Source organism: Lissotriton helveticus, chromosome 7 (assembly GCF_964261635.1).
Source record: "Lissotriton helveticus chromosome 7, aLisHel1.1, whole genome shotgun sequence".
NCBI classification, from domain to species: domain Eukaryota; kingdom Metazoa; phylum Chordata; class Amphibia; order Caudata; family Salamandridae; genus Lissotriton; species Lissotriton helveticus.
Window position 1 is genome coordinate 1,949,855,184 of NC_136068.1, and position 12,924 is coordinate 1,949,868,107.

At 47.6% G+C, this 12,924-nt stretch overlaps 1 protein-coding gene across 4 annotated transcripts in view; it reads right to left on the reverse strand.

The window, feature by feature from the left end:
* Positions 1-12,924, reverse strand: part of LOC144770966 (uncharacterized) — a 74,733-nt gene that overhangs the window by 40,425 nt on the left and 21,384 nt on the right. For all 4 annotated transcript variants that reach the window (XM_078655829.1, XM_078655826.1, XM_078655827.1 and 1 more), the window contains exons 2-5: positions 7,061-7,187; positions 4,208-4,318; positions 3,287-3,400; positions 1,503-1,610 (exon numbers count right to left, since the gene is read on the reverse strand). In XM_078655829.1, coding sequence (XP_078511955.1) covers positions 1,503-1,610; positions 3,287-3,400; positions 4,208-4,318; positions 7,061-7,187 — 460 coding nt within the window. The remainder of the gene's footprint in view (positions 1-1,502; positions 1,611-3,286; positions 3,401-4,207; positions 4,319-7,060; positions 7,188-12,924) is intronic.

The window sequence follows — 12,924 nt, forward strand, 5'->3', positions numbered from 1 at the left end:
TTCCATTCCATGGTTTTCTGCTTATCAGTAGCATTTGAAGACAACCACCTACATATTAATGCAATTTCATTAATTTGTTGGTGTGGCATGTTTTCCATTGCAGAGGTTTGAGGCCTAGCATTCTGGCAGAATTCATTTGGTCCTCTTCCATAATGACCCTGATGGACAAAAAGCAATAGAATGGAATGCGATCCAGAGAAACTGCCTAAGATCAAGAGAGTCAAGCATTGCACTCAATGACCTTTCTTTGAAAGTGTCATCTACATGGACCATATGTATTGTAGCTGAAAGAAGAGGGGGCGTGGCTACTGCTCTAAGTGGCTGTGCATAACCTTGTAGTAGTCATCTTGTAGCGTCTATGTACTGGGAATATATACTATCTGGTTATGGGAGGTGTGCGTGGTGGATGCATCAAGGAAGCCCTCCATCCAGATGTGTGCAGTGAGAGCTGGAAGAATCATTTGATCACAGATGCTTGAGGCCACCAGGAAAGGAAGAGGCTTCACTTGATGCAGTTTTACTCCTGCGTGGACTTGATTGGTTAAAGAGTACACATGGACCAGTGGCAGAATAACAGAGGAGCGCTGTCTTGGCATAATTGTGGTGACACTGCAGAGTGTTTGGAAAGATGGCAGCTGACCTGGGCGAGCAGTGGTGGCAGGAGGAGCCGGACCCCAGTGGCCAGGACGCGCCAGGCTCGCGGAAGAGTTCCCAGAAAAAGATGCTTCAGTCACTCCTGAAGAAGGGCTTGTGAAGCCCGAAATGCATTGGGTTCAAATAAGGAACACTGCTTTGGACGAATCCTGCGTTTCTATCCTGCTCTTGATGGAGGTCTGGATGGGCGCATCTTGAGCACTGGAAGCTCTTGAAAGAGCAGGACTGTTACATGTGGACTAAATATGAAAAAGCATAATAATTTGAATTAAGCACTGAATAAATGGATGAAACAGGAGCATTATTGCAAATCTACTGTTTGGCTGTGCAACTGGGTTTGGGGCGAATCATCGGTCCACACAGCGTGGATGAATAACAGAGGTGCCAGCCAGAGAAAGGTGCCGCTGTGGGGGTTCCCATCCCAGGGATCTCAGCCTCCCCTCGCATTGCGGCCCATTCTTGGGTGTGGACTGATCCATGGATTACCCTAAGAGACGAAGAGAACACAAAGTCTTGGGTTTCCCCGCCACCAGCTCAAAGTCATCCAACCTTCATCTGAACTTCCAGATGAACGTGCTCAGCGTACAAGGGGTCTCATACAAGAAAGTAGGGTAATGGAGGATACCAGTAGTACTGGCCATTCCAATCAAAACACAAGTGCATCCTGAAGAGATATATCACCCATTCACGCGCTACGGCAATTACAGGCTATGCCCCTTCCAAACCGTTTTTCAGCACCCCCTCATGATGTCCATGTCTCAGGCTAGGTACGCCTGCTCTCCGTGAAAGGTCCCCCAATGCTCTCTTGATCGTTCTCAGGTCCCACGAGTTCTGTCCTTCTCACCTACCTGATGGACGAAGGGTACTCTCTCGTCGCTCAGAGTCACGACGGTCCAGGGGATATGGCTCTAGCTCTTCGTCCGATGCCAAGAAAGCAGCAGAGACAATGGGAGAACCTGTCCAGAAGGTAGATACAGATGGTTTTAGTTAGAAGAAGTAGGGATGTGCCTGTAGGTGAAGCTCTGGGACAAGGTGGCCGGCCCGTTTCACAGCACTTGATAAGGTGATGCTCGGCTATCCACTACGGTTATTGCTTCTCGGATAAAAACTATGGGTGGTGATGAGGATCGTACCTGAGTGGGTTTCCCCTTATAGAGAGGGCCTCAATGACAGGATGGCTAGCAGATGTAGATGAGTACGCAAGAGCCGAGAAAATCAGATTTAAAATGAGTTTGAGTGATAGATTAGTCAACAATTTACAGATGGGAATCATGCATTGAGGATCTTTTGTACTCCACTGATTCAATGCAACTTGAATAGACAGCAACTCAGTTTGAATCTAAAACTACGTAGTGGATGCAGATCAGATATGAACTGCACGCAAGGCAGCGGGTGTCCCTGCAATAGGACTGCCCTCTGGTACAAAAACAATTGTTAGCACCCAGATTACCCATGCACTGAAACCTGTAATACCCAAGGGGACGGTGCTGCCCGCAGCTTCTCCATGGGATGAAAACTTAGACAAAAAAGTGATCTACCTAGTGTACCGCAAAATTATAAACAACTTCCCAGAACCCCTGTTAGCTCTCAGGACTCGGTGGGAGGGGGACCTGGGCACCCTTGAAGATGAGGAATGGCTGGAAGCAATGGCCTCTCCCAGAGAGGTGGCCATACGCCTAACGTTCGGGTTAATGTAGCTTAAGATTCTGCATAGGGCCTACTGTGCATGTACCCCCCTGGTGAAAATGGGAATAATGGACTCGCTGCTCTGCCCTAGGGGAGGTGGATGGGATGGTACCTTCTTCCACTTGATATGGGATTGCCCACCTCTTCAGGAGTACTGGGCAGCAATACTGACGAACATGAGAGAAGTATAGAAGGGGGATGATACTGAGCCACCAAGATGGCGTCTGCTGAATATATGGGGAGACTCGGACCTCACCAACAGCGAGCGTTTATAGGTGGCATTGGGATTCATGGTTGCAAAGAGTAACGTTGAGCGAAGGTGGAGGGCAGTGGCGGCCCGACTTTAAGTGAATGGAGGGCAGATATGGGCTGGTGTATGCTTGAGAAAGAGCGGTCTACGAGAGTAGAGGCTGCCCGCAAAAATGGAGTAAGATGTGGGGGAACTCGTACGAATATTGAGGGATGCTGTGCAGACCGGTTGATAGACAAGACCAAGAAGCAATACAACCGGATGATTGAGAAGGGAGAGTGGGGGGGTGACCTGAGGGAAATCAACTGTTGTATGGCAAATGTGCATTATCCACCATTCTACTGACATTTCATCGGACTATTGTGATGTTAAATCTTTCATCACAAGTGGCAAGTTGTTGTTTCAATAAAAAGAATAAAAAAATTGTTAGCACACATGGAAAGCTGCGTGAAACATTCTCATGCAAACAGTAGAGCCTAGAGTGTCCGCAAAGAGCTACATACTATAGAACAGCATATGCACAACGCCCTGCCTTAAAAGCACTTAACACCACTTTGGGTTTGTTTTTGAAAGTTATGCTGTGTTTCTCTATTTTTGTTCAGCCTCATATTAATAATGAACCTCTGGTCGTAATATAGTAAAAATGTACACAGTAAAGGCGTAATTTAAAAAGTACATTATGGGCATCAAACTCACATGAACTGGAAGTATTTCCGACTTCATCTTCTGGAAGCCGCGTGTCGCTCCCGCTGGACTTTTCCTCGTGGGTGATTCTAAATAATATGTCAGGACTGACCGCTGGATGAGAAGCTGTAAAGAGAAACAGAGAGCGCTGCACACAGGGGCCCAAGCCTTAGAATACAAGGCAAATGCATGCAATCACATACATACCAGCTCACTTGTGCACGCATACACACGTCTGTACACGGGCGCACATGCATGCACTACTGAAGGTAATCACGTGACACATACACAGCCTAAAGTCTGACAGCAGGCCCCTCTTATTTTCACATCCAGCATAAGAAGTCTTGGTTTCCTCAAACTACTGTGTGGATTTGAGTGGAGAATTAAGGAAATGAGCAATATTTTGTCATTAGCACAAAATGCCTGAATTGCAAAGTCCTTGTGCTTGACTGAGGGGCGCAGAGAGGTGCAGGCATAGGGGTGCACAGAGGTGCAGGCATAGGGGCGCACAGAGGTGGAGGCATAGGGGCGCACAGAGGTGCAGGCATGGATCCCTGTTCCCATGTGCATAATACACAAGGTCAGAACCTTCAGAAAAGGGCAGGTAAACAGGCCCAAGGAGGACGCATTCCTAGCACTTGCTCATTGTGACAAATTGCCTGACTCTTTACAATTCCTTGCAAAGTGAAAAGAAGATTTTCTTCTGCTGCGCCAGAATATTGTAAGTAAATTATAGTCTGACAGAATTATCAAAATATCACCCCACTGAAGATAATAAAAGAAAGATCTGCAGGCAATTGAAGTATATTTTTGTAAGCCTATTTATAACATTATATTTCTATCTGGAGATATTTCTACTAATGACATTTTGGGAAGATTGCGATGTGTGGGTGTTCACTATCCAGACACAAGTCACAGGTCGGTCCTACTTACCGCCAATCCCCTCGTTTAGGTTCGTCCTCCTGGCTTCGAAGGGTTCCTGTACACACTCATCGTTCCCTTTGTAGATCCGGAGTAAAGAATCAGGGTTGAGGATTTGATAGCCTGTTGTCAGGGACAGAGAAAAGGCACATTTTAGAGTCTGGGGTCACAGAGTTCCAGGTGAAAGGGGAGAGATTTCATAAACAAGTGAGATATAAAGGCCAAAATAAAGATAACTCCTTCGTATATATCAAGTGTCAATGTAAATCTCACGGTAATGACAGTATTGCTACCAGAAAGTTAGTGGATATGCTAGTGGAGTGCCAGAAACACCTGGGGATATTAACCCCTTGGCTGCGGCGGCAATTTCGCCGCAGCACTAGAGAGGAGGGGGCCGTGCGGCGCTCCCGTACTCGTGACGGAACCGCTCCGTCACGAGCTTCGGGTGGGCTGTGCTTTGGACGGAGCGGTTCAGTCATGGCCCCGCCCGCTCAATAGAACGCGCCGCGCAGGCACGAAATCAGCACCGCGCAGGCGGGCGAGCGGGGCGTGACGGAACTGCTCCGTCACCAGCACAGCCCACCCGAGGTTCCGTCACAAGCATGGGAGGGGTTAATACAAGCTATGGAGGAATGGGGTGGTTCCGTTAGACCAGTTCTCTCAAAAGTACGGCCTGGGGGCTGCATGCCGCCCTCGAGACCTTTACATGTGGCCCTCTGGGCAGCACCAGCACCGGGCTGCTGTTTACTCAACTCGGCACTAACATGGAAAACATTTGTAACTATAAAGCAAGCACTTATTTAAAGGTTAAAATTGCAGTTGGGGAAAGGAAGTAACTAGACCTTAACTTTAGGAGCACGTTCGTATTAAAAGGCAGCCATTAGATATACATGCTTTGCTTCCCCATCGCCCCCTTTACACCCCCGCTGGCATCAGTGCGGCCCTCGGTCACACCATAGACAAACTTTGCCGCCCCCGGGAAAATGTGAGTACCCATGCGTTGGACAATCTTAGGGTACGATACCATATGCCAGCCTCGGGAAATAGTCTTTACCACTCAGCTGGAACCGCGCAGTGCCTTTACAATGTGGACACTACAACAAACACATCGTTACCACGCCTTCCTTTACCAGGCGAATCGTTACAATGACTTGTTTTAGGGGCCGACTTGTTGGACCGGCATTGGATATAAAGTCCAACACCTTCCCTACACAGACTGGACTTGGAATTGTAAATTATATTCGGGTACAGTTAATGCTGTTGGGGATTTGGAGTAAAACAGACGCTTCCTCCTACAAGAGACTCCTTATCATCCTGGGCTTTCTTCTGGCTAACCGGGATCTAGCGTGTAAATGGGGTTCCACACAGATACCGAAGGTGCGAGGTTGGGAATGTGAAATGAATATTTGTTAGGTACAAGAAAAAATCATCATTAAGGGGAGAGTTTTCCCCAAAAAAATCAGGTAAAATATAGAATGTGTGGACGGGAGAGGACTAACGCTGTACGTCAAGTCACAGGAGACCTGGCGGTAAGGGACATGACCATTCTTAGACTGTACACAGTGCACAAGGAAAACAGCTGTGTACAGGATGACTGGTGTGCCCACTTCTGCCATTAGGGGGATGGGCACGAAGGAAAAACGCACAGTGACCCTATGGGGAGGGGGACATTGTTGATTATTGTAAGAGACGGTCATGATGTTTTGAAAATCAATAAAATAAGTTTTAAAAATATACATATACCCAATAGAAAGCAAACTCTTGTTCACTTATGGGAGAAGACATATTCCACACTGGGGGCCCAAGTCACAACCATTTATGTGTGTAGGTTTACCTTACGCACAGAATGTCTTCATTTACAGTGCAGGAAATCACAACACGTCTATTTGCAGTTGTAAATCTGTTTCGAAATGCATAATTGTGGGGTGTCAGAAGTTGTGCCACCCTACATATGTACCTTATATGTGTTTCCTTCCATGAGCTTAAAAATCCTGCGTGCCCACGGACGAGCTCCCGCTGTAGAGTGAGAAGACATCAGAGCAAGTCCCGGATGTCACGAGGACACCCCAGGAGCACTCATCTATTCACCCTTCCCCCCCGGCCAACAGAGTCCGACGGTGATGGCTGAAGTCTGTTATCGAGGAGAAGAGCCCTGTGTGCCTGCACAATCTCAAAGCCTAGCACCCCCGTGTAAAGTCTGAGCAGTTTGGCCTAACAGAGCCCCTTTGCCTCCATCATGTGTGGGACATGTATAGAGGGTCTCAGATCTATGCGTTTGGATATGTCCGTGAGTTCGTCAAGTGCCCGGTCCATTAGGACCCACGTCTGCTTTCGGTGAAAGTCTCCAGGGTCCACCCGGGAGCCTGCACACCCACACTCTGAGGTCCCCCTTCCAGAAACCATCTGCGAGTCTCGTGAAGAAGCACTCCAGCCCTTTGAAGATGGCTGCCGCTCAACTCAAGCATGGGCCTCAGACCGTCTCCAGCCACAGTCTGCATTCCAATACCCATTTCACCTGAGCCAGTTCCAACTGGTCTCAGGACTGGCTCGCTCAGGGCATGAGTGCACGAGACGATCACGCCAAAGCTGTACCACCAGAACTGGAGGACCCTCTCAGCATCCCAGACAACCTGATTAGCGAGACCTGGACAAAAGCGTGTGACCAGCCCTGCTCCACACATTCTATGTTCTTGAAGGGTCACAAATCTGTTTTGTGTCTTCTTTTCCGTGACTTCTACAGCGCGTCAAATATTTCCTAGATATACTGTGCAACATTAAATTACAATATAATTTAAGAAACTTGTTACTATATCACGAGTTATATATATATATTGTAAAATTCCTCTTGGGACAGTGAGATATTACCAAGTACGATCAAGGCCTGGTGAATTTCTTTCATCACATTCTTGTAAAAATCCTTCTGCCATTCCTGCAAGTTCTTCCAATCCTCTTCAGAGAAACAGGCAGCAACATCGCGGAATTTAACCTGCTCCTAGAACAACAAGGGTTACATCACAAGTTCAGCAACTTCATACATTGAGAATTATGCATTATATACTATCCCTCCCCCCCCTACGTTCTCCGGTGCTAGCTAGGATTGCTATTGACTTATCGAAAGGCCTGCATCACTGCAAATGGGTCTTGTTCTTAGAGAATAAATGGAAAAGGAAATGAGGGCGCAGATAATATCCTGCAGGCGGCCTGTAAACAAAGGACTCAGTCAGGAAAGAGTGCGAGTGCCTCCAATATTCAGAGGAACTCATATTCGGTCTTACGAATCAAAACTTCGAAGGTTCTCATTCAAGAACCCGCTGCGTCCAAACAGCAAAGACTGAGGAGGGCTGGAGAAACTCATCTCGAAGAGGTCTCCAAGGCCATCTGTCTGGTAACTGTGTCTGGGATCTTCAGACCCTTTTGTGGCCAAAACGGATTTGTGTATGGGCTGTTGTGTGTCTGCAATGGTCCATGTGAGCTAACAAATGCTGGAATGGATCAAGGAATGATTACAGGTGGCTGAGATCCATTCAAGAATTCCCTTCCTTACAGGTTTGTGCTGTCTCTGTATAGGTTATGCCAAACACTACCATAGCAAACACCCTAATCTGAGGGGGCGTGATCTTAACTGATATAAAACAAAAAATATTTCCCCTGGTTTTCTTTTTTTTTGGTTGTATATTTTTATTGAGAAGAACATGTCCGTGTATAAACAATACATTAAAAAAAGGAGAATAAACAAATCAAATTATGGCCACACAATAAATTACTATGAAATGTTAACTTCTCAGATTTCTAAATACAAAAAAAGATAATACAGATATCAAAAGATACAATATCTGAGATACTCATAAAACCTGGATAGGAAGAAATAGGAAAGGTGGACTAGGGAGGAGATGATATAGATAGTATACAATATCTAGTAAACCATATGTTATAGATAGTAGCAATAGTATCATACAAATATAATATTTCAAGTGGAGATATTCCCAATAACTCAACAAATTTCCAATAGGTGACCAGTAAATCCGAATTCAAATAACAGTGAAACTGGCTAAAGCATCAACAGTCCTAATAATAACATCAACGGCATGAATATAAATAATGATGGCAATGAATTAATAAGGAGATGAAAAAGGAAGTGATTTCCTTATTGTAGTTCCTAATTAGAAGAAAAATCTGAAACATTATCAGAAATATTACCAGAAATATTTATTAGCTAGAAAGGGGATCCGAACTTGGATGAAAGTTCCAACATTGTCCTGCAATCTATAAATGAGTTTTTCATATGATTTTTTTTTAAACAGATTTTTATTAATTTTTCTTCAGTCATCCTACTGAAGACCATAAGAAGACCATCAACATCGTGGGTCCATTGTTCAGGATGAAAATCAACATTATTTCGTACCCCACATCCGTACTCGAGTCCCCCTCCCACCTCCCCCTCTACCCCCACCCCCCCCAAGCCGGTGTGCCTTCCACTCTCCCTCCTACGGATTGGCATAAACCCTTGCGCTGCGCACCCAACTCCTTCCGCGGACATTCACAGTTACATCCCTCAGGCCTCCGGCAACCCCAGGTAAATGTGCAAAGCGATTTTGGAAAAAAGGGGTGGTGATGGACAGAGTTTCTGAATGATGCAGAATACTCTTACCAAGTCAAGAGAACATGGTTTTAATCCATCACCTGTTTTTTAGCTCATTGCACCATCCCAGCTCAGAACCTGGCTATATGCAAATTAGTCTGTTCCTGTCCCAGTGCATGATGGGAACAGGGCAAACCAAACTACCAAGCCAATTCTTATACTGGGAAGGAAACAAGCTCCCGGGGACCGGTTTCTGGCATCACAGCCTTCGTCGGCCCGGTTTGCTTGAATCCTGATGGTGCAATGAGCAAGGGACTCACGTCTGAGTATACCCTCCCACACATAGTGTGGATAAAATCGATTTTGGAAAAAAGGGGTGGTGATGGACAGAGTTTCTGAATGATGCAGAATACTCTTACCAAGTCAAGAGATCATGGTTTTAATCCATCACCTGTTTTTTAGCTCATTGCACCATCCCAGCTCAGAACCTGGCTATATGCAAATTAGTCTGTTCCTGTCCCAGTGCATGATGGGAACAGGGCAAACCAAACTACCAAGCCAATTCTTATACTGGGAAGGAAACAAGCTACCGGGGACCGGTTTCTGGCATCACAGCCTTCGTCGGCCCGGTTTGCTTGAATCCTGATGGTGCAATGAGCAAGGGACTCACGTCTGAGTATACCCTCCCACACATAGTGTGGATAAAATCGATTTTGGAAAAAAAGGGGTGGTGATGGACAGAGTTTCTGAATGATGCAGAATACTCTTACCAAGTCAAGAGATCATGGTTTTAATCCATCACCTGTTTTTTAGCTCATTGCACCATCCCAGCTCAGAACCTGGCTATATGCAAATTAGTCTGTTCCTGTCCCAGTGCATGATGGGAACTGGGCAAACCAAACTACCAAGCCAATTCTTATACTGGGAAGGAAACAAGCTCCCGGGGACCGGTTTCTGGCATCACAGCCTTCGTCGGCCCGGTTTGCTTGAATCCTGATGGTGCAATGAGCAAGGGACTCACGTCTGAGTATACCCTCCCACACATAGTGTGGATAAAATCGATTTTGGAAAAAAGGGGTGGTGATGGACAGAGTTTCTGAATGATGCAGAATACTCTTACCAAGTCAAGAGATCATGGTTTTAATCCATCACCTGTTTTTTAGCTCATTGCACCATCCCAGCTCAGAACCTGGCTATATGCAAATTAGTCTGTTCCTGTCCCAGTGCATGATGGGAACAGGGCAAACCAAACTACCAAGCCAATTCTTATACTGGGAAGGAAACAAGCTCCCGGGGACCGGTTTCTGGCATCACAGCCTTCGTCGGCCCGGTTTGCTTGAATCCTGATGGTGCAATGAGCAAGGGACTCACGTCTGAGTATACCCTCCCACACATAGTGTGGATAAAATCGATTTTGGAAAAAAGGGGTGGTGATGGACAGAGTTTCTGAATGATGCAGAATACTCTTACCAAGTCAAGAGATCATGGTTTTAATCCATCACCTGTTTTTTAGCTCATTGCACCATCCCAGCTCAGAACCTGGCTATATGCAAATTAGTCTGTTCCTGTCCCAGTGCATGATGGGAACAGGGCAAACCAAACTACCATGCCAATTCTTATACTGGGAAGGAAACAAGCTCCCGGGGACCGGTTTCTGGCATCACAGCCTTCGTCGGCCCGGTTTGCTTGAATCCTGATGGTGCAATGAGCAAGGGACTCACGTCTGAGTATACCCTCCCACACATAGTGTGGATAAAATCGATTTTGGAAAAAAGGGGTGGTGATGGACAGAGGTTCTGAATGATGCAGCATACTCTTACCAAGTCAAGAGATCATGGTTTTAATCCATCACCTGTTTTTTAGCTCATTGCACCAACCCAGCTCAGAACCTGGCTATATGCAAATTAGTCTGTTCCTGTCCCAGTGCATGATGGGAACAGGGCAAACCAAACTACCAAGCCAATTCTTATACTGGGAAGGAAACAAGCTCCCGGGGACCGGTTTCTGGCATCACAGCCTTCGTCGGCCCGGTTTGCTTGAATCCTGATGGTGCAATGAGCAAGGGACTCACGTCTGAGTATACCCTCCCACACATAGTGTGGATAAAATCGATTTTGGAAAAAAGGGGTGGTGCTGGACAGAGTTTCTGAATGATGCAGAATACTCTTACCAAGTCAAGAGATCATGGTTTTAATCCATCACCTGTTTTTTAGCTCATTGCATCATCCCAGCTCAGAACCTGGCTATATGCAAAGCATTCCATGCATCCCTGTCGGAGTCTTCGTTCTCTTCTAGCCCAAAACATGAAAACCAGCACTTGCGATGGAGTACTAGGGTCTAGTTGGTCCCATCTCCCGTGTGTACCCCTGTGGTCTCCACCCCAGTCTCTAGTGTCTGACTCGTCGGTGCATCCGCCCCATCTCCCTCATCAGCCTCCGCCAACTGAAGGTCCGCCACCAGCATGCCCCACGCCCTGGCCGCATCCAGCGCTTTGTCATTAGAAGTGCGTCTGGCTAATTGTAGTCTAAGAGTCCCTTCGCTACTCGCCCATTGTTGGAAGCTCCCTCGCCATCTCAGAAAGCTAGGTCCCCCCCTGGATTTCTAGTGCATGGTGAGCTCTCTTTTGGCCAAAATCAGCCCCAGGTCGAAGAATTTGCTTGTGATTTTTGTGGCAGGTGTGTGCGGAAACCAAAGTAAAAGGCAAGTCCCCATGCTTACTTCAATCTGACGCCCCGTGACCCCATTCAGACATGTCACAACATCGGTCCAGTATGCACCTAGCCCTGCGCAGGACCAAAACACATGACCAAAGTCAGCTCCTTCCGCGTTACACCGAGGGCACATTGAATGAGCTCCCCCAAAGACCTGTTGGATTTTAACCGGCGTCAAATAAGCCCTGTGTAGCGTAAAATATTGGACCAACTGAAACCGGACGTTGCGTGTGCCCTTCCAGGCCCTCCGCACGAGCTGTGGCCAGGTCGCCTCCGGTATCGACTGGCCGAGGTCCTCCTCCCAACGCGCCTTCAGTCCGTCCAGGGGCGGCAGTCCCTCCAACGCCAATCTCCTGTATAAGCAGGTGATAGTCTTGAAAGTACCAGTGGCCATCGTGACGTATTGGCAGCCTAATGACGTGGGGGGTTCCACCAGACCCATCTTCCAATATTTCTGGATTCCCGACACCAAAGCTGTATGCAATAAAAAATCACCCCTCGGCAAATCGAAGGCGCTCTGCAGCTCGTGAAATGGAAGGAATATACCATCTCTATACAGGTCCCCTATCATGTGGACCCCACGTTCCTCCCAACCGGCCAGTGCCGACCAATCCCCGCCATGCGGGATGGCAGTGCACATGCCCAGAGGGATCTCCGGGGCATACGGGACGGTGATTCCCGCCCGTTTCTGGCTACGTAGCCAGCATTGACTAAGGGTACGCTCCTCGAGAGTGAGCTGGTCCAGCCGAAGCTTCTGCTGGAGCACTATAAAGGACAGGACATGGCGCTGAATAATTCTGCCCTGCGGACCGTCTGGACCTCTAAATTCCCGTGCCACCGCCTGCGTGAGCCACTGCAGCTGCGCCGCCAGGTAGTACCACTCGAAATCTGGTACTGCCAATCCTCCTTCCTCCCGTGGTCTGAGCAGGGTGTTCAATGCCACACGTCTCCTGCCGGAGCCCCAGATGAACCCTATCACCATCGACCATAGCATCTTGAAGAAGGAAGTCGGAATCCACACCGGTAACGTGCGAAAGAAGTAAAGCAGCCGCGGGAGGGCCACCATCTTTAATAACGCTATTCGTCCGGCTACTGACAGCGGAAGGGTGCGCCAAAACCCCATACTGCCTCTGATGCCCCTTACCGCTCTGCCCACATTTCCTTCATAAAGGAGCGAGTGGGTATGATAAATATAGACACCAAGATACGGTAAGCACTCCGATTCCCAATGTAGGCCCTCCAGTGCAGTGGGCCGGGCGCAATTCAGTGCCAGTGGGAATAAGCAAGTCTTGGACCAGTTAACCTGCAGCCCGACAGCTCACCGAACTCCCGGAGGAGGGCCCGCGCCCCTCGAACCAAAGTCTCCACATCGGCCAGATAGAGTAAGAGGTCATCAGCGTACAGGGAGATATAATGTGGTTCGCCGCGCAGCAGCACCC